The 25,292-nt window shown below is 41.5% G+C and overlaps 1 protein-coding gene across 2 annotated transcripts in view; it reads right to left on the reverse strand.

Annotated features, from left to right (window-relative positions):
* Positions 1-25,292, reverse strand: part of PDE4B (phosphodiesterase 4B) — a 533,353-nt gene that overhangs the window by 141,061 nt on the left and 367,000 nt on the right. For both annotated transcript variants that reach the window (XM_068964819.1, XM_068964820.1), the window contains one exon: positions 8,971-9,165. In XM_068964819.1, coding sequence (XP_068820920.1) covers positions 8,971-9,165 — 195 coding nt within the window. The remainder of the gene's footprint in view (positions 1-8,970; positions 9,166-25,292) is intronic.

Raw genomic sequence — 25,292 nt, forward strand, 5'->3', positions numbered from 1 at the left:
CATGGTTGACTAAATTCATGGTTGACAGAGTTCATGATCCCCTCAAATTAAAACAGGAGACACACACAAAAAAAATCCAAAACACTGCAGTAGATAGTATAAATCATATAAATATAGAATGAGAATACGAACAATTGATAATGAATGTAGAAAGGAGAAGTGATCATTACGGATCAGACAAGGTAGGAAAGGCTTGATTGAACAGGTGGTATTCGAGATGAATTTCAAGTATTGGCTTTAAAAGGTAGGGATGATAGATGCTTCTAATGAGAGCAATACAAGAATAGAGGTCCTGAAATGGGAAAATACTGGACCTGGAGATGCTTGGTGGTTGTTTGGACAGAGCTGAGTACATGACAGACATTTGCAGAGGACAATACTTGAAGGTCCCCCACACTCATATTATGGACATTGTGAACAACGGTTGTGGAATAGGTGCTTAACTCTGCAGAAGAAATGAGGTTTGCGGTGAGATAGGCGAACAGAAAAGCGCTTTAGACAGCAAAACGCTATGGGCATGAGAGACAGACAGGAGCGAGGACAGAGCCGAGAAGGGCGGTTGGAAGGACGTTGCTGTCACCCAGATGAGAAGACTTTGGTGAGGCAGAGGAAGAAACAAGCCAAGGCAACTGGAAGAGCCCCTGAACATGTTGCCAAGGACTTGGCATTAGTTGGATAGGGTTCATAAAGAAACACTATTTTCATTTTTAGAAGAGGTTTCCGGGAAAATAGCGAAGTCATGAGTAGAAAGGAAAAAGTGAGGAGGAGCTGGAGGAGGTGTGTCACTTCCTCACACGTTGAGTTTGAAGATACTCATCGATATCCTGGTGGAAACAGCAAGTGGGAAGACTAGAATACGGGGATTAGAGCTAGAGGTTTAGGACTGACTTACAACAGTGGGGACCGCTGAAGCAATGGCAGAGAGTGGCTTCGTGGATGGGAGTATATAGAGAGACCCAAAGGAAGAACCCCAGGGCTCTTGGAGAGGAGAGAAAACGAGAGACAGTAAGAGTGAAGGGACATGCAGTTGTAATAAGTGCAGGGTGGTGAGATGTTACAAGAATTGCCCCTTCCCAAGTGTTTTTTGGGGGGAAGAACTTCAGATGGGTGAAATAACCTACTATTTGTTCAGATTTCTGCTGTGAAGTTCACACTGTTCAGAAGACATCCCGGTGAGTTGGGAATACAGTGATAGTGTTAGACTTAAGTAGATCAACTATGGGTCCTGGATTTCTGGAATCTAAATTCCTAACAAAAGTTAAATAATATGAGCAAATTTCACACAGAAATAGTGCCAAAAGCTGATATACTGTTGCATGAATAGGGAGCTACTAAAACTCTACAAACTAATGATTAAAGGGAGGTTAAAAAATTCAAAGACAGTGAGAGAGTGTGAAGCCTGGGCCAACGTGGGCTCAGCTGGTGTGGAGCTCAGGCATGGGCCCACAGCAGGTAGCCCAAGCTCAACATTCAGAGAACTAAGATCATGGCATCTGATCCCATCACTTCATGGCAAATAGATGTGGAAAGAATGGAAACAGTGACAGACTTTATTTTTTTGAGCTCCTAAATCACTGCAGATGGTGACTGTAGCCATGAAATTAAAAGACACTTGCTTTTTGGAAGAAAAGTTATGACCAACCTAGACAGCATATTAAAAAGCAGAGACATTACTTTGCTAACAAAGGTAAGTCTAGTCAAAGCTATGATTTTTCCGGTAGTCATGTATGGTTGTGAGAGTAAGACTATAAAGAAAACTGAGTGCCTAAGAATTGATACTTTTGAACTGTGTTGTTGGAGAAGACTCTTGAGAGTCCCTTGGACTGCAAGGAGACCCAACCAGTCTATCCTAAGGGGGATCAGTCCTGAATATTCATTGGAAGGACTGATGGTGAAGCTGAACCTCCAATACTTTGGCCACCTGATGCAAAGAACTGACTCATTTGAAAAGACCCTGATGCTGGGAAAGATTGAGGGCAGAAGGAGAAGGGGACAACAGACGATGAGATGGCTGGATGGCATCACCAACTCAATGGACATGAGTCTGAGTCAACTCCAGGAGTTGGTGATGAACAGGGAGGCCTGGTGTGCTGCAGTCCAAGGGATCGCAAAGAGTCGGACATGACTGAGCAGCTCAACTGAAATGAACTGAACTAAAAAAATTCAGAGAGGGCCCCATGTCAAAATCAGTTTATTATTACAGAACTTCTGAAATTTATGACAGTAGAACATTCAGAGGCAAGGGATGAATTTTCAGATCCTGAGCACTGGGTCTCAGAATTTGAACTGTAAAAGCTAATGCTGTATGTAAGACAGTAACTGCTATAGAAACGATCAGATAATCTGTAGATAAGAAAACAAAAAAAAAAAACCTTCTATTTGAGTACAGCCAGATAATTTATAAAACTAGTCCAAATTTTTAAAATCATAATTTGATATATGGATAAGAAAAGGGTATGAATATAACAAAATACTTGATTGGTTATAGAAACTGATGTAGTTGTTAGTTGCCCAAACCACTAGAGAGGGCAATACCCCACAGGAACAATACCAGATATTCAGAACCATGGCACGAGCGCCATCTAGCGACAAACCCAGCACATTACATTTCTGTAGGCTAAATGGAGCCGAGGAGGGTCTTAATAGGCTTCCCAGGTGGCTCAGTGATACAGAATCTGCCTGACGATGCTGGAGGCTTGGGTTTGATTCCTGGGTCAGGGAGATGCCCATTTCCTGGAAGGAAATGGCAACCCACTCCAGTATTCTTGCCTGGAAGATCCCATGGACAGAGAAGCATGGCAGGCTATAGTCCATGGTGTCTGGGACACAGCTTAGCAACTAAACAGCTCTGTGAGTCTTGAGTGTGGATCTGCTCTCAACAATGAAACACTTTTCTAGAAAGCAAAAATGCTTCTTCCTACTGCTACACTCTGGATTTTATCAGTTTCACCTTTCTCTGTTTCCTATCTACATGCAGAATTTTACTTGTACTTTTTTTGTAACATTGATTTTAGGCTGTCTTAGAGAAACAGACTATACTGTAGTGAAGAGTACAGCTTTTGCAGCCAGATGGCTTTTGGTTTGCTTCTCAGCTGCACTATTACACACTATGGGCCTTTAGGCAACTACTCTATGCCTCTCACAACATGTTGTGAGATTTAAATGCGTTATTACATATGTACCACTCTTACAACAGTGCTTGGCACATAAAAGCACTTCTGCTATTCTGTTACAGTTACTCTCAGTAGTAGTAGGTATCATCATTATCTACAATTAAAGAATTGCATGTCTATCTTTCCAACTGGTGAGAACTTCTTTAAGACAGTCATTTCTGCCCCCATTAAAATCAAGAGTACTAATATTTATATTGTACTTTACAGTTTACAAAGCATTTTCACGTGTCTTATTTCATGTGGTAAGGGAATGTTCTTGACCCTAGGGAATGGTGTAAGCACTGATCTTGTTGGTCAAGGCTGAAACCTGCCTCTCTCTCATCCCACAGTCAACCACCACCGTCTGTGGATCCTAACTTGCAAATATTTATTAATTGCCCACTAGATCTGTTCTAACATAGAATCCCATCCTTTATTATATAAATTACCAAAGCCCCTCCCATTTGGCTCTTGGAAATAGCTTTAGGCTTTGTCCATCCTCCAAACTGTTAATCAGAGTTATCTTTCAAAAACTTTTGTCTGATTATGTATTTTCCTGCTTAAAAGCCTTTAGTAGCTCCAGGCTGCTTGCCTGCAGCATAAATGCTAAGTCCTCACACAGGCCCTTCCTGGTGAGGGTCCTGCTTACTTCTCTAGCGTGTCTCTCACCACTTCCTCATCCTTTCACATTCTTTGCCTGAGCCACACTGAGCTGCGGTTCCCCAAAGCATTCTTGAGAACTAGAGTTGGTGAGCACATGGCCCTTATTCCTGCACACCCTTCTGCTAATTCCTCTAGCTTAGCTGTAATTTCTCTAGCTTAGCTGTAATTCCTCAAAGTAGGCCTCTCACTTTGCCAGGCCAGATCTCTCAAAGTCCTGGGCATCGCTTTCGACCACTGCCCTTTTCCGAAGGTCTTACAACTATCTATTGACTTGGCTCAGTCAGTAAAGAATCTGCCTGCAATGCGGCAGACCCAGGTTTGATCCCTGGGTGGGGAAGATCCCCTGGAGGAGGGCATGGCAACCCACTCCAGTGTTCTTGTCTGGAGAATTCCATGGACAGAGGAGCCTGGACATTGACTTACTAATACTTTAGCTCCCTTGAAGACACAGAAGATGTCTCATTTGCTTGCAAGGTGTCTAAATGTAAGCAAATTTTTGTTCAAAGAAAGGATGGATATAATTTTTGTAATAGCTGGAACGGTAGGCAGAGTAGAGATTTGTATCATTATTTTTATTTTTCATCATTATTTAGTCTGTTTGTGTACTGAATATCCACATGGTTTAGTCATCTAGATTCCCTGAATTTGAGTTGTGTTTCCCTGTTTACTGGGTAATTTACTTAACTTCTCTGTGCTCCAGTGTTCTCTTTAAGACAAGACAATTATAGTACCAAGACAGTTACAGTACCACCAAGCAAATTATCGTACCAAAACAATGATAGTCCTACAATACTGAATTATAGTATTCATGCATTAAGGGGAATAAATGAGTTAAAATATGTAAATACTTTAAAGAGTATATAGGAAATGCTTAATAAATGTGTGCTTTTATTTATAGATAATTTAGACACTATGAAAAACATTCAGTTTCTTAAAGTTATGGTGCCAGAAGGTATAATGGCTGTAACTCAAGTCTTAGATACCACATTGTATTTTTTTGATAGCCCATCAATAAACAGGTCTTAAATTTAAGTGGGCTCTTATTTCTACTTCTCCTCTTGGTTTTCAGATCTCATTTCCTGTGACTGCTCTCTCTAGAAGATCACTTTTCACATCAACAGTAGCTTTAAAAACTTGTCTGTATAAGACTGCACATAGGATGACTAAATAAAGGAAACAGGGATCTTCCTTCCCTGTGGCTTTACTGGTGGATGATCAAAAGCTGGTCCTGCCCAGGTTGGTTCCTCCAAAGTTTTGGACAATATAACTAGCCGCCCTACTTTATGCTCCCTTAGGGAAATCTGTACCTTGGTATATAGACACACTCCATTAAAGATGACTACAACACAGGAACTGAACAGAGACCAATAAATTATTGCCACATCTAGCATGGGGAATGTCCTTGTGGGATCCAGTGGTTACCTAGTTTTCTCTACTAGAAACCCTTACTTCAGTCTCTCTTTTGTTGCTGTATGTTAAAGCCACTTTTAGTTTTCCATTCACATTTTTACTTAGTCATCTGTTCATTCATTCTCCCTGCCTGTATTTTTCCTCCTGAAAGAGTTCAGACGAAAAGCTGTAAAAAGACAGCATTGTCTCTGCTGTTAAGATGTAATGCCGAGGAATGATGCAGGATGTTCTACCTCTTATGTAAATTCATGACTGTTCCGTGCTGGATATGAGGACTCCTGAGTGAGGAACACGCTGCAGCCCTCACCCCACAGCCTTCATGTGAAGATTCCAGCTCTATTATTGTCCTTCTTTCTCTTGACTTTGTGAATAGAAGGCAGGAGAAGCAGCAAGAGGACTGTGGTTCCTCTATTTATGTCAAGTCATCCTGAAGGGTAATAGTTGGGTCAAATAGCTTTGAGAGAATGACTTCAGTTTAGCTCAAGATACCTATGTAAATCTGCCTACAATACAGGAGACCCAGGTTTGACCCCTGGATTGGGAAAACTCCCTGGAGGAGGAAATGGCAATCCACTCTAGTATTCTTGCCTGGAGAATTCCATGGACAGAGGAGCCTGGTGGGCTATGGTCCATGGGGTCACAAAGAGTTGGACATGACTGAAGAGACTTAGCACACACCTGTCTAAAACTGGATTTTCCAGCGTAGTCCTGATAAAATGAAATTCCAGAAGAATCTGGATATTCAAGTCCTACTTCTTGCTGTGTTGAGAAATATAAATTCCTAAACTGACAAATATATATGAAAGTTTTACTGTCATGTTGAAATATTTGCAAAACAACATTGTGTGCTATTTTTATTCACTCAAAAATGTTAATATATCTTGTTATCAGTATCTTTGACAGGATGAGATCATGTTGTCAACTATGTTTTCTTGGGAAGGACTATTCTTTATTTTGAAAATGTGCCCTATGTTTGTTTTGAAGTTGTTGTTTTTTTTTTTAAGTGAGAATGATACTAGTTATCTTGCATATATAATTCTTACCTGTCTAAATCTTAAAGTTGGCAACACTATGTAGGTTCCAAAGCTAGGGGAAATTTTTGCTGGTTGATAAAACTGAAAAGAGGCTAACCATTAATATTAGGGACCCTGGGTGCAGAGTCATTCAGAACTAGGTGTCTGTTTCTACAGCTATAGACTGAGTTGAACTGTGATCTTTAAGATCTCTTCAAGTTCAAAATTTCTATCACCTTTTGATTGTAAGTAAGGAATTGGTGAAGTTTAATTTGAAATTTGGTTAGAATCTGCTGAGAAGCCTCTGAATGACCCGGAGACACATCGAGCTGTTTGTCATGAGTCTGGGGGAGCCACTAGCTGCTGTCCAAAGTTAGTCTTTCTCCCATGAAACACTGTGAATGAAGCTCTAATTACCTCCATCTTGCCACATCTTCTGCCCAGGGAGGAGAAAGGTGAAAGGCGTTTGTTTTGGTGGAAGAGAGAATTCCAGGCGTGTTCACTGTCAAAGTCCCCATCTGAGCCTTGGTCAGAAACTTCCTTAGCGCTACGTGATCTACAGCAAAGAGGTTACCTCTACCCTGCATTCACGTTTTCTTCCTCTTAGTAGAGATTCTGCTTTGCAGTTCGAAGAGCATAGGCAGAGTCCAAAAGTTCTGCCTGTACAAAACTGTCTGTCTTATCTATATCAAGGGATAATGGCATGGTACAGAGTCATATGGGAGGGGTAGGTTTCGCAACTTCTCAGAATCTCTGTTTCATCCTCTATAGAGAAGACATAAACAGTCCAGCCACCTGACAGGACTGTTGCAAAGATTAAAAAGGATAACATATGTAAATAAACAGGGCTCCATGGTATGCACTCACTGAATGCTTCCTTCCACATAGCACCAGAGTTCCTCTTTCTTATGTAACTGTAACCTTCCTGAGAACATGCAACATTTTGAGAAATAGCATTTATTTTTTAACTTCTCTGTGACTTTTCCACTATTCTGTTCATCTTTTACTCCCAGAGCCTGGCACACTGCCTGGAACATAGGTGAGGTTGAGTAGAGAAAGTGAAAGTAAAAGTTGCTCAGTTGTGTCTGACTCTCTGCGACCCCATGGACTGCACATTCCATGCAATACTCCAGTCCAGAACACTGGAGTGGGCAGCCTTTCCCTTCTCCAGGGGATTGTCCCAACCCAGGGATCGAACCCAGGTCTCCCTCATTGCAGGCAGATTTTTCAGCAGCTTAGCCACAAGGGAAGCCCTGAGCGTCAGTAAATATTAGCCGAATGAGTTTTGGTCCACCAATGATTGAGATGTTTTAGTGCAGGAGTGCTTCTGTTAAGGGCTTTCTAGGTGGCTCAATGGCAAAGAATCCGCCTGCCAATGCGAAAGATGCGCGAGACTTGGGTTCTATTCCTGGGTCAGGAAAATCCCCTGGAGGAGGAAATGGCAGCTCACTCCAGTATTCTTGCTTGGAGAATTCTATGAATAGAGGAGACGGGTAGGCTACAGTCTATATGATCTCAGAGTCAGATATGACTGAGCGACTGAGCACATGCTTCTATTAAAATTAGCTGGCAGAAGTGCCCTGGGGCATATTATCTTATTGGTAGGTTTAAAATGCCCTGTACCCCTTTCACAAAAGGGTGACCCTTTTTAGCTTCCTTTCCAACAACTGAGGAGAGCCCAGTGGAATTTTCCAGTCTGGAGACTTCAGGGAGCTACTGATATTTTTATAACATATGATATTAAAAACAATTGTATGTGTGCCCAGAAACCTTTTAAGGCTCGCATTCCATCATCCAATTTTATTTGGTTTCAGAAGCTTAATAGATAAGTAACACAACCCTGTCGCTGTTCTTTATATAAAAATTAAGAGATCTCCAGTTAATAGCAGCAAAACAGAAACATCAGCCATGCTTAACAGGGTGGTGCAAGTGTGTCCTGTCTCACCTAGGAGGCAGGCAATAAGTGGGCATTGTGTCAAGGTTCCAGAGAAGGGACACAGATGTGTGACTAGATGACAGTTTACTAAATGTAACCCAGAAAAGGCCACTCAGAGAGGCTGCATGTCACCAACCACCTTTCCTTCTCTCCTGTAGCCTGATGTAAGCTGCGCATGCCTTGCAAACTTAGATTGTGGTTTGCAAAAAAGTGTTAAGGTTCTCATGCCATAAACAATTCAGCAGTTCAGGAAATGAAGCTGAATTTTTTTTTTTTTTTTTTTAAGTATTAGAGAATGAACTTCAGCAGGGAGGGGAGAATAGGGGAAAGAGATACTTAGGGAGTTTGGGTACAAGATGCTATATTTAAAATGGATAACTAACAAGGTCCTACTGTTTAGCACAGGAAACTCTGCTTAATGTTATGTGGCAGCCTAGATGGGAGGGAGGTTCCGGGGAGAATGGATACCTGTATACATATGGCTGAGTCCCTTTGCTGTCCACCTGAAACTATCACAACATTGTTGATTGGCTATACTCCAATATAAAATCAAAAGCTTAAAAAAGTATCAATAACAGAAGGTAAGCAAACACTGTGCCTAAGGTAAACAAACACTCTTGTGGATCCTAGCTATAAAGAGAGCATATATGCCCTTAGGGTGGTTATCGTTGTCTTCTCTGCTCCTGTTCACTTTTTTTCTCCCTCTTCCCTTGTGTTAAAGGGGAACAGTGTTGCTCCTCTGATGTGTTAAAGGTGAAGTAAGTGTGAGACAGGGAGCCAGACAGCTCGTACTTACTGCTCACTTGGAAGTGAAGAGTTTCTCGACATCGCCTTTGGTGACAAGTCATAGTCGCTGTCTGATCTGTACAGAAAGGACTCTCTGCGCTGGCTGTGCCCGGGGAAGGTGGCATGAAGAACCAGCCCAGAAGAAGAGCTGGCCTGTGGGTCCAGTGGGCTCCGACCTGGGGAAGGGCCATTTTCCACATCAAAGCTTAAAGAGAAAGAAAAAAACCTAGTCAAATGAGAACCAGGAAGAAGGGCCCCTGACATACAGACACAGAGAACCATGCGTGCCGGGCATGTTACAAAGCATTTCACAGGTCATGGAAAGTTTTACGTCTCCAAACAGCTCTGAGCTGCAGTCATTCTCATTCTCTTCTATATAAAAAGTCATCTAATCCTCTATTTTATATAAAGGGAACAGTCCACAGAAGTTTAGTCATTAGCAAAGAGTGGAGCAAGGATTTGATCCCCAGTGCAAAGTCCCACGGCCTTTTAGAGGCATGAGTAACTTTAACAAATTCATAAAATGAACTGGTGATAATAAGCGACTCCAGATACAGCATCTAACACAGCTCTAAGTGCCAGACACTCAGCTATCACTTGAATGAGTCTTCTTAGCTGGGAGACTTCTTTCTGCCATAAATAAATATCACAGTCTCATTAAAGATACAATGTGCATATTTCTGAATGTTTTTAGGAACAAAGTGCTATCCTGAAAATATCCACTGGCTGATTAAACGGGAGGCCCAGTCTTCGACTTACCATTCACACTCAAGTTCAAGCACAGAAAATGACTTAATTAATCTAATAATGCCAAATAGGCCTTCAGGGCAGCAGAGCTTTCTTTCTGGAGGAGAGAGGATGCAGCTATTGACTCAAGCGGAAGAGTATCTTTGAGATTTCTGGTCAGTCTCCTTCACTCTGGAACGGTACCCTCAAGTCCAGATTTATTTGAACCATTTCTGAGCAATGACAACACAGGTGGAAGCGGTAGACATTTTGTCTATTTTGTCTCTCCCAGTCCTGGTATTACCTTAGGTACTTTGTCTTTCCCATGCTTTCCACCATCCTCTCTATATTTTTCCTGCATGCACAACCTCAGACTGGCAGTAACCCTCTTGCCTAGCATTTCTCTAGACCACTCACTGCCCTCCAGCTAAAGCTCTGCAGAAAGGTGTTGGAGAAGTTACAGGATGCTCTCTTTTCCAGGCTGGACCACTACTGTGGTCATCCAGCTGCCTTGATTTATTGCTCCATTTGTGATTCTTTTTCTTCACTAGTTCTTACAGCCTATGTTCTTGTGGTGGATGCTTTTAGTTTACAGATGGCTTTCTCATTTATTATTTCATTTACAATCCTTATCACGACCCTGTGAACTCCACAGTGTGATTCCGCTCTACATTTGAGGAAGATGAGGCTTCGAGAGATTTTAAATGCCTGCACAAAGGCACAGGCTAGTAAATGTGCAAGGAGAATTGGAAAATCCAAGTTTTCCACCTCAGTCTTCTACAACCTCAGACTTCTGTAATCACAGAGCTCCTGAATGGCTTTCTGGGTAGAGTGAAATTTCCTTTCAGTCTCTACATTCAGACAAAAGTTGTGTTTGGTATGTAGCGAGTCAGTCAGATTATGAGCAACCCTGGCCATTATCTGGAGTGAGGGCAGGGGAGGCAGCATATTATGCTGAAGCTTAGGTTTCACTGAAACAGGGAAAGAAGAAATGAGAGAATCGGGGTTATAATGCTTCCCCAGAGACCATTCCGAGAAGCTGCTGATTTTAGCCATCCCGCAGACTCTAGGAGTCTGATAAGAAGCAGCAAGTGAGAATCTCCCATGAAGAGGACAAGGAAGAGCCATAACAATCCAATATATGTATTTGGGCTTTCATGGTACTGCAGATGGATTTTCACAGCAGGCTCATGGTCTGGGATGGGACGGTCTTTCAGACTCTGCAGGCAAGCAGGCAGGTGGGCAATCACTCACACATTTCAGCCTGTTTGCCAGCCTGCCCGGAGGTAAACCTATGTTGTAAGGCAAATATATTGCAGCAAGTGAAAATATAATGTCAGCTGACTTACAAATTTCCCTTGGGTGAGATCTATACTAGTCGTTGAGCAAAATAAAGAGCTCCTTTGTGGATTAGGACTTCTTTGTGCCACCTGGAGCCTGTAGTACGACTAGGTCTTGACGTCGGCTCTGAACTCTTCTTTAAGACAAAGACGGCAGGCTCTTAATAGGTAAAGATGGGACTACATAAAGCTTAAGAGTGGGCATAAGCTTTGAACTTTTATGAGTAACCATGCGGTAATTCATTTGGTCTCTGTCTATATATCCTTAATTGGTATTAAAACACTGAAATACTTTGGTAACGGCTGGCAGCCAGCCCTTGCCCCCAGACCCTCCAGGAGCTGCTGGACCTCCTGGTTATCCAGTAACTGAAGGGTTGATGTCTGGAACAGCAGGGGGCCTCCAGCTTCAGCACGGTGGCCTGTGTCCATTTAATTGGTCAGTGTCCATGTGGTACTAGTCATTAAATATTATGAATGTCACTTCTGTGTATATCTGTGCTAAACTCTTAGAAGAGTTGCCAAGTGGGTATGCCTACCAACCTCTCAGAACTTTTTCCATTGAGGGTTTCCATCAGGGCTCAATCTGCCCTCTTTCCTGCTACAGGCAGGAATTCCTAGTGGGAAGAAAACAACTCCACAAGTATTACCTTTTAAGTAGATGTCACAAAGCATGTGCCCCCCAATTTTTGTATCCAGGAGGTTTGGTCCTGCCAGGGAAGCAGGGACTAGACCCAGACCCTAAAACTCTCTCCCTGTTGCTTCCCTTTGTTTCCTTTTTTCTTTTTTACCCTGCCTAAATTCATAGACGAGCTTGCCAGAATTCAGAAGCCAAAGAAGAATTCCCTGGGGGCAAAGAAGCAGTTTCAGGGAGACAAAGGGCCTTTCATATTCCCTGGGGCATGTTTCAAAGCAACCAACACAGATGTACAACTTAGGAACAAACATGAATCACCAACCAGACACCAGCCCCAATCACAGCAAAATTAGCAGCAGACATCACAATGCATCCCACAGAGCCAGGGTGGGAAGAGGGGTGTGGGCAAGGGCAAGACGCAGGACAGACTTAACAAGCAAAACAAATATACCACACAAACTGAAATACAATTAGGGGGAAAGCGGAATCTGAAATATCGGAAACAAACGTACAAAAGGGTAATTATTTATTTAGGGTTCTTTGCTTCTTCCTTAATCAGCATCCATATTTCACCTTTGCGTGCATGCTGTCACTTCAGTCATGTCCAACTCTTTGTGATTCCATGGACTGTAGCCCACCAGGTTCCTCTGTCCATGGGATTCTCCAGGCAAGAATACTGGAGTGGGTTGCCAGGCCCTCCTCGAGGGGAACTACCTGACGCAGGGATCGAACCTGCATCTCTGACATCTCTTGCATTGGCAGGCAGGTTCTTTACCACTGGTGCCACCAGGGAAGCTATATTTCACCTTTGGTACATTATTAAAAAATATTATCATAAAAGTAACTAAGGATGTGATATAAAATGTAAACAACAGAGAAAAAACATTAGCAGTTTAATTTTTTTTCTGAGTATTAATATTTTTCCTGCAGGCTTAAATCATGATTTTTTCACAAGTTTTTTTTTTTTTTTTCACATACTGCACCATTTCCAGAATCATCATTTTCCATGTCTATGGAACTTAACGATTCACCCAGAAGTTGTTCCAAACCTCTTGAAGCATTTTCCCTATTGTAGGCCATTAATTTACAATTTTAAATAACATGATCATTGATATCTCTGAGCTTACAAGTACCTCAATATTTGGATGAGTTCATTGAGAAGTTTCGGATAGATTGAGAGGATGTCATGGACAGGCTTCTGAATATTTGATGGTACCTGCCCATATCCATGGAGCAGGGAGTGGCACCCCACTCCAGTACTCTTGCCTGGAAAATCCCATGGATGGAGGAGCCTGGTAGGCTGCAGTCCATGGGGTCACTAAGAGTTGGACACGACTGAGCGACTTCACTTTCACTTTTCACTTTCATGCATTGGAGAAGGAAATGGCAACCCACTCCAGTGCTCTTGCCTGGAGAATCCCAGGCACGGGGGAGCCTGGTGGGCTGCTGTCTATGGGGTGGCAGAGAGTTGGACACGACTGAAGCTACTTAGCAGCAGCAGCAGCAGCCCATATCCAGCATATGGACTTAAACAGTATGAAAAGCAGCCTTTTCCCAAGGATCGGAAACAAGCTCCCCACCACCAGCCCTGCCCTCTGACGTCCAGGATTCTGTATGCTGCCGTCCCATGTGATTCTGCATGCTTTGGCAGATCACTCTGGACTGAATCAATCACTTGTTGTCTAAGACCTCATATTTTAACAACTTTTTCCTGCTTTGATTCTAGAGGTCTCAGCTTGCCAAGGCAGTGGTGGTAGGGGTGATGCTGCGTGTGGGAGCTGGTGCTCCCCTTAACTGGAATGCCCTTCTCCCCACTGTTTCCAATAAGTCACTACTTCAAATTCAGCTCATACACCTCCTCCAGTAATTATTTTCTAACATTGCAGCTACCAGTTCGATCTAGATACATGCTCCTTCTTTGTGCTCCACTAGAAGGCAATGGCACCCCACTCCAGTACTCTTGCCTGGAAAATCCCATGGATGGAGGAGCCTGGTGGGCTGCAGTCTGTGGGGTCACTAAGAGTCGGACACGACTGAGTGGCTTCACTTTCACTTTTCACTTTCATGCATTGGAGAAGGAAATGGCAACCCACTCCAGTGTTCTTGCCTGGAGAATCCCAGGGATGGGGGAGTCTGGTGGGTTGCTGTCTATGGGGTCGCACAGAATCGGACACAACTGAAGCGACTTAGCAGCAGCAGGAGCAGAAGATGCCTTTATAGCAATACATGATCACAATACTTGTGGTCTCTATCTAATTCTCCCTTTACTTAACCATCCTCTTATCTAGCTGCTCCCCAATAGATTCTTAACCCCCAAAAAGAAGGAACCCAATATTACTCACTTTTGTATCCCGGGCATCTAGATTTGTTGTTTTTGTTTACTCGCTAAGACCTGTCCAACACTTAGTGACCCCATGAACATATTTCATCAGGCTTCTCTGTCCATGAGATTTTCTAGGCAAGAATACTGGAGTGGGTTGCCATTTCCTCCTCCAGGGAATCTTCCTGACTCAGGAATTGAACCCATGTTTCCTGTATTGACAGGCGGATTCTTTTGCAGTCATCTCACATGCTAGCAGAGTAATGCTCAAAATTCTCCAAGCGAGGCTTCAACAGTACAGGAACCAAGAACTTCCAGATCTTCAAGTTGGATTTAGAAAAGGCAGAGGAACCAGAAATCAAATTGCCAACATCTGTTGGGTCATAGAAAAAGCAAGAGAGTTCCAGAAAAATGTCTACTTCTGCTTTATTGACTATGTCAAAGCATTTGACTGTATGGATCACAACAAACTGGAAAATTCTGAAAGAGATGGGAATACCAGACCACCTGACCTGCCTCCTGAGAAATCTGTTTGCAGGTCAAGAAGCAACAGCTAGAACTGGACATGGAAAAACAGACTGGTTCCAAATTGAGAAAGGAATATGTCAAGGCTGCATGTTGTCACCCTGTTTATTTAACTTATATGCAGAGTACATCATGTGAAATGCTGGGCTGGATGAAGCACAAGCTGGAATCAAGATTGCTGGGAGAAACATCAATAACCTCAGACATGCAGATGACACCATCCTTATGGCAGAAATCAAAGAGGAACTAAAGAGCCTCTTGATGAAAGTGAAAGAGAGTGAAAAAGCTGGCTGAAAACAACATTCAGAAAACTAAGATCATGGCATCCGGTTCCATCACTTCAAGGCAAATAGATGGGGAAATAATGAAAATAGTGGCAGACTTTATTTTTGGGGGGCTCCAAAATCGCTGCAGATGGTGACTGCAGCCATGAAATTAAAAGACGCTTACTCCTTGGAAGAAAAGCTATGACCAACCTAGAGAGCATATTCAAAAGCAGAGACATTACTTTGCTGACAAAGGTCTGTCTAGTCAAAGCTATGGTTTTTCCAGTGGTCATGTATGGATGTGAGAGTTGGACCATAAAGAAAGCTGAGTGCTGTAGAATTGATGCTTTTGAACCGTGGTGTTGGTGAAGACTCTTGAGAGTCCCTTGGACTGCAAGGACATCCAACCAGTCAATCTTAAAGGAAATGAGTCCTGAATATTCATTGGAAGGACTGATGTTGAAGCTGAAGCTCCAATATTTTGGTCACCTGATGAGAAGAACTGACTCACTGGAAAAGACCCTGATAATGAGAAAGACTGAAGGCAGGAGGAGAAGGGGAAGACAGAGGATGAGATGGTTGGATGGCATTACTGACTGGATGTACATGAGTTTGAGCAAGCTCCGGGAGTTGCTGATGGACAGGGAAACCTGATGTGCTGCAGTCCAGGGGGTCGCAAAGAGCTGGACACGACTGAGCGACTGAACTGGGCCAAGGGATCTGGATTAGAGCCTTATAAATAGCAGGTCTTTAAAAATGCTGGCTGAACCAACAAAAGAATACTGCAATTCACTATGAAATGTTTCTCATTTACCTTCCCTCTTCCTGCCTCCCTACCCTCAATCTCAATTCCCACTGGCAGGTGTTTCTGCTGTTTCCTTCAAAGGAGTCTATGCAGGTGCGGCATTAACTTATTTGATAAGTTTTGTGAGACAATGACCTAAAAGTAAAAATAAATAAATAAAAAGCACTGTTCTCCCTGAACAAAACAAGTTTATACAGAAAAATCACTGGCTTAGATGTTAGAGACGGTGATAGCTTTATGACAAACCCCCATGATGAGAAAAGCCTTCCTATACCAGCTTCCGTCTGCCATCTTCTCATCTCTTTCTTTTTAATAAAAGCAGGAACCTTCTCTGCCCCTCTTTCTCCCCTAATGGATTCCATTCCCTGGGAGTCCACGCAAAGCCAGCCCTGTACTGGTGCTAACAGGGAGCCAGCAGGTGGCAGAAGACAGCTACAGCTTCCCCAGCCTCCAATTGGAGAAGGTGGGGCTGCTTGCCAGTCTCCAAGGGAGAAATAGGACTGAAGCCTTATTCATAAGCCTGGGAGGAAAAGTCGGGGATAAAGGACAGAAGCACAAGGTGTACATGAAACCTTTTATTACACCAAGAGAAGCTGTACTTTCAAGTTAAGCCAGGTGGTTGCAGAATTGCCTGCAATTGTCCCCAGGGTGGTTGTTTCTAGATCCCTAATTACCTGTGCATACCCCGATTTCTGTAACAAAGAGTCTTGAAGCAACATCCTAGGAATCATTCATTTCTGAATCAGAGCAGACTTTTCTTTGACAACTCATTCCTTCTCTAGGTAATATGTCATCGAATTTTCACTACTCTGGGCTGATTTTCCTCCCCTCATTTCCAAAAGGAGAAAACAGAAGGCTCCAAAACGTGAAACTTCATTTGAAAAATCCCCAGGTGTGGCCTCTTTTAATTACATCCTGTCAACTGCATCAGGGCCCCCTGTTCCGTGTCCCCACAGACCCTTTCTGATCCCAGAACCTACCACGCTGGATTGGATTTCTCTGTTTACTTATCTTTCTCAGTCCACTAGACTGTGACCTTGAAGCAGGGACTAAGCCTTATTCATTTTGTATTCCTAAGGCTTAGAACTGAGTTTCATGCTAGAAGGCATCCTACAAACATTTATTGAATGAATACATCTCACCAGTTTTTATCTCTTATCTGACAAAAAGCCATTTCTATTTGGATTAAAACCTCCAGCAGGTAAAACCTCAGAGGAGTCCCCAGATGGAATCGTGAGAATCCACTTTCCCCAACCTCCCTGGAGTGTGTCAGGAACTCCATGCCAGGAGTTGCAGCTTTGGAGAACTTTTTGTGTATCATAAGGAATATATTTGGCTATTGTGTATGTTTGTATGTATGTGTTTGGGGGTAGTGGTATATTCTTGAAAAATGCAGTGTTTCTTTAAAGTTCTGTTGGAAAATATTTCCCTCAGTTATACTCAGAAGCTAACACCTTCTAATGCTTGCTTTTCACTTTGATAAAATATGCCATTCCCCTACATACTTAGATTAGCTATCACCTCAATGTGCTATCTGGTCCCTATGGATGGGAAAGCTGCACAGGGGCATGCATTTTGCCCATAGTGACAGTGACCCACCTTTATAGAATTAATTTGCAAGCTGCAGTGAGTCCTAATTTCAAATGAAGGACTTAACTGTGCAAAATCACAGCGAGCACGAGGCAGAGCCCATGTCTCTGCTGAAAGCAGGCAGATCTCTGGCTATAGTTACAGCAGAAAATCCCAGTCTTGCCCTAAAAATCCAGTTCCGAAGTCTTGACTTCCCTCCCATAGAGTAGGAAAGAGAACTATTACGTTCAACTCATCAGAATTGCAAAAGCAGCTTAGCATGGCTTTCCTTTTCTCCTAGGACCTTTGAAAATTACATCCACTGCAATGCTCCAAATTTACTTTCCCCACAGAGAGGTTTAGACTGAGGGAACAGAGTAGTGCCAAAGAGCCCTGGGATTCTGGAGCCCTGGCTTCCAGTTCCTGCTCTGGGGAAAAATAACTTGACATGAAACAGGGACTCTCTGTACGCACCCCTACACCCAAGCCTTAGTCTTTCCCCACTGAAATGAATGAAGACATGAATCCATAGAAGATCTCTAAGGTGTGTCTGAGATCAAATATCTTACGTGTATGCTTGTGTGCTAAGTTGCTTCAGTTGTGTCTGACTCTTTGCAACCCCATGTACTGTAGCCTGCCAGGGTTCATGGGATTCTCCAGGCAAGAATACTGGAATGGGTTGCCATGCCCTCCCCAGGGGATCTCCCCAACCCAGGGATTGAACCTGTGTCTCTCATGTCTCCTACACTGGCAGGTGGGTTCTTCACCACTAGTGCCACCTAAACATATCTTGCAGAGATTTTTGAAACAAAAGAAATACTGGTTCTCAAGAGTGATTTAGTGTGGTTTTATATTGTTGTGATAATTCATTCATTTAACAAATATTTATGAAACAAGGAGTTATTTGAGACCTGAGAATTCAACAATGTGTAAGACAGACAAGGTCCTTGTGGGGAGGGATGGACAATAAATAAATCAAATGTGATAATTTCAGAGAGTGATAAAAGCTATGGAGAAGATAAAGCATAATAGTATGGCAGACATAGGTATAGAGAAGAATGTTTCTGGTTTGGGTGTCAGCAGGCCCACTCTAGACAGCTGCATAGACTGTCTATACTGGGCACACCATCCACCTTCCCCAGATGGTGTCCTTTGAGTTGAAACCAGACGGAGGTAGTAACAAACTGTGTTATTGGGTTTTTTCCCAATCTCCATTTATACAATCTTTTAAACTTAAAAAACTGGATCAAATGATATTTGGGGTTAAATATGGTGCCATTTGGTAAGCTAGTGATATAATTTTCCTTTTCCCTGAGTTCAGTTAGTTGTTCCATTGTTTCATACAGCCATCTCTGCATTGATATCTATCTATTCATGTATCTCTACACTAGCACTTGTCCAGCAGAATTTTTAGCAATCTCATCTGCCCACAAAGGGCTGTGAAACTCAGAGACACAGAACTTCTTTTTCCTATTATTTATCCCATTGCTAAGGGTCATGCCTATCAGAAGTACGTAGCAAATGTCTAACGAATAAACAAAATGAAGGAATGAATGCTTTGAAATCAAGTATCTTATTCTGACTCCTCTTTGATGCCCTCCACAGACTGCACAGATGTACTTCTCCAACAAAAGCAAATGTAAATGGTGTGAGGATGTGGAGTCATCTCCTGCCCTCTGCTGTGATCACCCTGAAAAGAAGAAGGAGGAGTTTGTTACCAAATACCACCTGCAAAGAAGGCTGTAATACTTTCCATAAGGCACCGAGCCCAGTGTGTTAGTCATTCAGTCATGTGTGATTCTTTGTGACCCCATGGACTGTAGCCCTCCAGGCTCCTCTGTCCATGGAATTTTCCAGGCAAGAATACTGGAGTGGGTTGTCATCTCCTTCTCCAGGGGATCTTCCTAACCCAGGGATCAAACCTGGGTCTCCTGCATTGCAGGTGGACTCTTTACCGTCTTAACCACCAGAGAAGCCTAAGAAAAAGGCAAATGATCCTGCTTGTCAATGATCATCCTCATTCCTTGATGTTGATGGTGTTAGGGATGGAAATGACATGAATATTCCTCTGGATGTTCCTTTGGCTGAGGAGTCTATGTTGCAAGTTCATTTATTTGTTGCTTGAGATCCTTTCTCAGGTTGTTAACATTTCACTCCGGAAATGCATCAATTAAAAAAGTAATACCAATGCCTACTTTTTCTAATGGGATTATAAAATGAGGGTCATTTAAAAATATTTGTTTCAAATGTGTAGGAGCATATTTTAATGATCCTTTACTAACTTCACACTGTGCTATTTCTTTATGATTTGATGCACAAGAAAACTAGGACCAAATATAAACAGACCTACCTCATAATTATAAGAACATTATTTCTAACACGCTTACAAAGTGATCTGCCTATTTCCAGGTTAAAAATAATTTTCAGAAGTAAAAATGTTATAAAGTATATGTTTCTCTATGTTTCCTAATTAGGGCTAAAATTTGGCAAACTCACTCAAACTTTTATCCACTAATACTTTCCAAGACAGAATAACAGTAAAGGCAGTGATTCTCAGGAAAGGTAGGGGTCTTCCAGATGAGAAGAATTCTCATTCTCCTGTGCGGGAATGTGTTTTGTATGTCAACTTTATAAAGCAGTGGTGTGGGAGGGTGGAGACTTACCATAAGGTTGAGAACTTACGTTTTTGTATTGCTACTGACCTAGTTGCACTTGGGACGTACAATTTATCTTACCAGCTCAATATTTCTCAGTCTACATTCACTACTCTTCCAAGGTTATTGCAAAAGATATTCAAATGGTGTCTTAACAAGATATAAATACTCTCATTTATAAGTTTGGTAGCCCTGCCAATTATAAACCCAATAATTAATGAAATAAAGCATTTATTAAGAAATACAGTGCCAGCTTCCAGTAGCTCAAAGGCAAGTGAAATCACCTTTGAGAGAAATGAGATTGATTTAGGAAAACCATTTTTTCACTTAACCAGTGATGGCCTCAAGAAACTGTTGCTTTCTTGTATAAATTCTCACATACCATCTGGAAACCAGTTACAGAATTCTGCTTGAAATCTATAGCTAAAATATTGTAGGTAAATGGTCATTTGGTATGCCTGTATATACCCCAGTAATGGGGGACATGTTAACCCCATGAGATACTAAATTTCACTTTTTCAAATTGTATTGATTTCATTATTTAAAACTTGGGCCAGAAAATTTGAGTTTATTTTAATCTTTAGTCTAAACCTCCTCCATCCACTTACCTAGTCTTCCTCATTGTGGTAAATGAAGCCACCATCTATTCAGGTGAATCATCCATGATTTTACATCTTTCCTCAACTCCCCTTCCTCTTTTTCTGTTGATCAACAGGTCCTATCCTTCCTACCTCAAAACTGTACACTCTATCTCTGCTGCTACCACTGTTTCAGGGCATTAAAATCTCACTTGAACTAGCATAGCCACCCTACGAATCTCCTTGCTGATACCCTCCCTTCATCCTCCAAACCTTTCTCCACACACCAGCAAGAGCAATTCCTTAACACATACAGCAAATCATGTCATTGCACTTGGCATAAAATCCAAAGTCCTTACCTGCATTACAAATCCCGACATAGTATTGCCCCTGCCACTTCCACCTCAGCTTGTACCACACTCCCCTCTTCTGCTCAGTATGATTCAGCTTCAAGGACTTCTTTTCTGTTCCAGAAAGATGTCAAATCCTTTCCCACATCAGCAGTTTTGCATGTGTGTTTGTTCACTGGTATATTTTCTTTGCTTTGAATAGTCCCTGGCTTACAGAAAGTGCTGAACAAATATTTGTTGAATGAATGAATAAATGCTGCTCTTTGCTTATTATCTCCTTCACTCTTTGTATGGGTACTTTCTTCTCATTCTTTATGCCTTGGATTAAGGCACCTACTAAAAATTCCTTCCCTGACCCATTGTTTAAATAGGGCCCCTTTGCATCACAGTACTACTACAATTTTTTTGCTACATCTATTTGTCTGCTCATTGTTTTGAAATTGTCTTCCTCTTGCATAAAACTCCGAGCTTCATGAGGATCATTTGTTGTATTTACCAATGTATTAACTAGTGCCTGGCAATGTGCCTGGGACATATTGCTAGTTGTAGATCAATGTCTATTCAGTGGATTAATGAATAAATAAATGAGTGTGTAAGTATATTAAACACCAACAATCAACTTATTGGTTCAAAGCAGATCCAACTAATTGCTATTTTAAAAACAATACTTCTTCATTATGAGAAGGACTCATTTATTGATTTCCTGTCATTGGCATTCACCCACACGAATCCTTAGGAAGTTCAAATTGAAAATATCAGTTGGCATAAAAACTTGTTATAGGTTTGAAACATTTTTTGTGATTATTACTCTGGACTTATTTCAGAAAATGAAACTAGTTCTAAGATCAAATTTCACAAGTCCTTGACCTTTTAGAGAGAACTTCAAGTAGGTGTTGAGGTCTGCACTGAGGCTGCCTTTCCAGTCCTAAGCTTGTGAAATGCCATTACTTAATATTTCAAGAACTTTGTATTTCAAAAAAAATACATTCTTTTGGGAACAAATAGGCTATATATCTCCTTTTTGGTGGAGGCAGGAGGGTGGAGGGAGTGGCAGTATGGTTTGCTATTAACTCAAATAATCATAAAATTGGAAATCATTGCCTCAGCCTCCGGTCTACAGAGCACTTAATAGTGTTTACGTCAGTTAACATCTGGCCTCCAAATGTTATCAGTCTTGAACACTGCACCTGCAGACAGCCTGGTATTTGAGTTTTAAATATGTTCTTTTGGAAAGGAGGGAGGGGTGAGAGAAGGAAGATAAGAGAAATAGAGGTAGAAAAATGAGGTCACAGGATCTTTTCTCCTTGACTTTGGTGGTAAAATTATAAAGGTGACACTTTTTTTTTCCTACAGATACAGTGTGTGTGCCAGGCTACGTGTTATGTGTTTGGTAGACATTAACTCATTTCATTGTTATAATCACTCTGTGGGGAAGATATTAACATGATTCTGTGGATGTGAAAACTGAAGTTGAGAGGGTTTAAATACTTTGCTGAAGACCACTCAGCTACTGAATGGTGGATCTTGGATTTAAACTCAGTTTGACTGGGACCATTAACAAATTCAATCAGCTCACTCCTATCAGTAAATCTCTGCTCAGTCTCTCCTCTTGTTACCATCAGTAAAGCTCCATGGTTATATGTGAAGTCAAGTCTTTTGTTCTGAACCCCTCCCTTCCTCCCTGTTCAAAGACTGTGCTGCTTTACTTGCTCCTGCATCATTTTCTATTTTGCATATCAGCAAATAATCAAACTTTTAAGATTCATATCTAAGCACAATAAAAAATCCACAATAAAAAATAGCAAAAAGACTTCTACCAGATAAAATTTGAAACAATTCATCAGCAGCAGACTTGAAGTATCAGTTCAGTTCAGTTCAGTCGCTCAGTCGTGTCTGACCCCATGAATCGCAGCAAGCCAGGCCTCCCTGTCCATCACCAACTCCCGGAGTTCACTCAAACTCACGTCCATCGAGTCAGTGAGGTCATCCAGCCATCTCATCCTCGGTCGTCCCCTTCTCTTCCTGCCCCCAATCCCTCCCAGCATCAGAGTCTTTTCCAATGAGTCAACTCTTCACATGAGGTGGCCAAAGTTCTGGAGTTTCAGCTTCAGCATCATTCCTTCCAAAGAATACCCAGGACTGATCTCCTTTAGAATGAACTGGTTGGATCTCCTCGCAGTCCAGGGGACTCTCAAGAGTCTTCTCCAACACCACAGTTCAAAAGCATCAATTCTTTGATGCTCAGCTTTCTTCACAGTCCAACTCTCACATCCATACATGACTACTGGAAAAACCACAGCCTTGACTAGATGGACCTTTGTTGGCAAAGTAATCTCTCTGCTTTTTAATATGCCATCTAGGTTGGTCATAACTTTCCTTCCAAGGAGTAAGCGTCTTTTAATTTCATGGCTGCAGTCACCATCTGCAGTGATTTTGGAGCCCAAAAAATAAAGTCTGATACTGTTTCCACTGTTTCCCCTTCTATTTCCCATGAAGTGATGGGACCAGATGCCATGATCTTCATTTTCTGAATGTTGAGCTTTAAGCCAACTTTTTCACTCTCCTCTTTCACTTTCATCAAGAGGCTTTTGAGTTCCTCTTCACTTTCTGCCATAAGGGTGGTGTCATCTGCATATTTGAGGTTATTGATATTTCTCCTGGAAATCTTGATTCCAGCTTGTGCTTCTTCCAGTCCAGTGTTTCTCATGATGTACTCTGCATAGAAATTAAATAAGCAGGGTGACAATACACACCCTTGACGTACTCCTTTTCCTATTTGGAACCAGTCTGTTGTTCCATGTCCAGTTGTAACTGTTGCTTCCTGACCTGCATATAGGTTTCTCAAGAAGAATAAGAAATGGTAAAGAAAATCCTTCAGGCAGAAGGAAAATATCAGATGAAACTTTGAATCTACACAAAAAAAATGAAGGGTTTTTTGCTTCTTATTAAAATATATGAAAAATATAATTGACTGAAAAGCCAAAAAATAATATATTTGATATTTATGACATGTAGAAGTAAGCCATATAACAGTAAGTGCACAAAGGCAAAGGGAGAAATTGAAATTAGTGTGGAAAAGTTATTATACTATAGGTACTGCTTAAAGGAAGACTGTAGTAAGCTAAAACTTATACTAGAATCTCCAAGTGAAAGTATGAAAGTGTTAGTCGCTCAGTCAGGTCCGACTCTTTGCAACTCCATGGACTATAAAATATCTGAAAAATATAAGTGACTGAGAAGGTTCCTGAACCTCACCCTTCCTCCCTATTCAAAGACTGTGTAGAATTCTCCAGACAAGAATACTGGAATGGGTAGCCATTACCTTCTCCAGGGGATCTTCCCGACCCAGGGATCAAACCTGGGTCTGCCGCATTGCATACAGATTCTTTACCGTCTGAGTCACTAGGGAAGCCCTCAAGTAACCATTAATTTTTCTTTTGTTTAAATGAAGAGCTACACCTAAGGAAATAAGGTGGAAGCACAAAGTACTTAATTATCCAAAACAGAGCAGCTGTTGTTGTTTAGTTGCTCAGTCATGTCCAGCTCTTTGAGGGCCCATGGACTGCAGCACACCAGCCTTCCCTGTCCTTCTCTGTCTTCCAGAGAAGGAGCAGAGAACAAAGCTGAGCAGGGAAGGAGCAAAAAAAGTATATAATGTACAGATGAGACAAACAGAAAATAAATATTAACATGGCAACTTTAAACCTGATCATATTAACAGTCTCTTTAAATGTAAGTGGTCTTAATACCATAATTGAAAAGCAGACATTTTCAAAATGGATAAAAGAGCATGACCCAACTGTATGCTGCCTATAAGATGTCACTTTAAATACATAGACACAAACAAATTAAAGGGAAAAGAATGAAAAAAGATATATCATGATAACACTAATCAAAAGAAATCTAGAATGGCCATATTAAAAGAACAAATAGATTTCAGAGCAAAGACTACTGACAGGATAAAGAGGGGCATTTCACAACGATAAAGGAGACAATCCGTAAAGAGGATACAACAATTCTAACAACTGTTGTGCCTAGCAATATTATTTCAAAATGCATGAAACAAAAAAGGACAAGTAGACCAATTTAAAAGCATAACCTCAATAATTGATAGATCAAATAGAAGCCCCCAAAATATATAGAAGACTCAAAAAACACTATCAATGTGACCTAATTGACTGATAGAGAGCTACACTCAGCAACAACTGAATACACATTCTTTTCAAGTGCACATGGACAATTACCAAGATAGGTAATATTCTAGGCCATAAAACAAGTTCAATAGGCTTTTAAGAATTCAAGTATACAAAATATGTCCTTTGATCAGAGTGAAATTAAATTAGAAATCACACCAGAACGCTAATAATGCTCCATGTATTTGGAATTACACATTCTAAATAACTCATGAGTTAAGGATAAAATCCAAAGAGAAACAGTATTTTTAACTGAATTAAATGTAAAAAAATGACATATCAAAATCTGTGGGATGCAGGTAAAGCAGGGAAATCTATAGTGCTAAATTTTTATCAGAAGAGAATAAAATAAATGACCTCACTTTCTAGGTT

This window comes from Capricornis sumatraensis, chromosome 2 (assembly GCF_032405125.1).
Source record: "Capricornis sumatraensis isolate serow.1 chromosome 2, serow.2, whole genome shotgun sequence".
Lineage (NCBI taxonomy): Eukaryota > Metazoa > Chordata > Mammalia > Artiodactyla > Bovidae > Capricornis > Capricornis sumatraensis.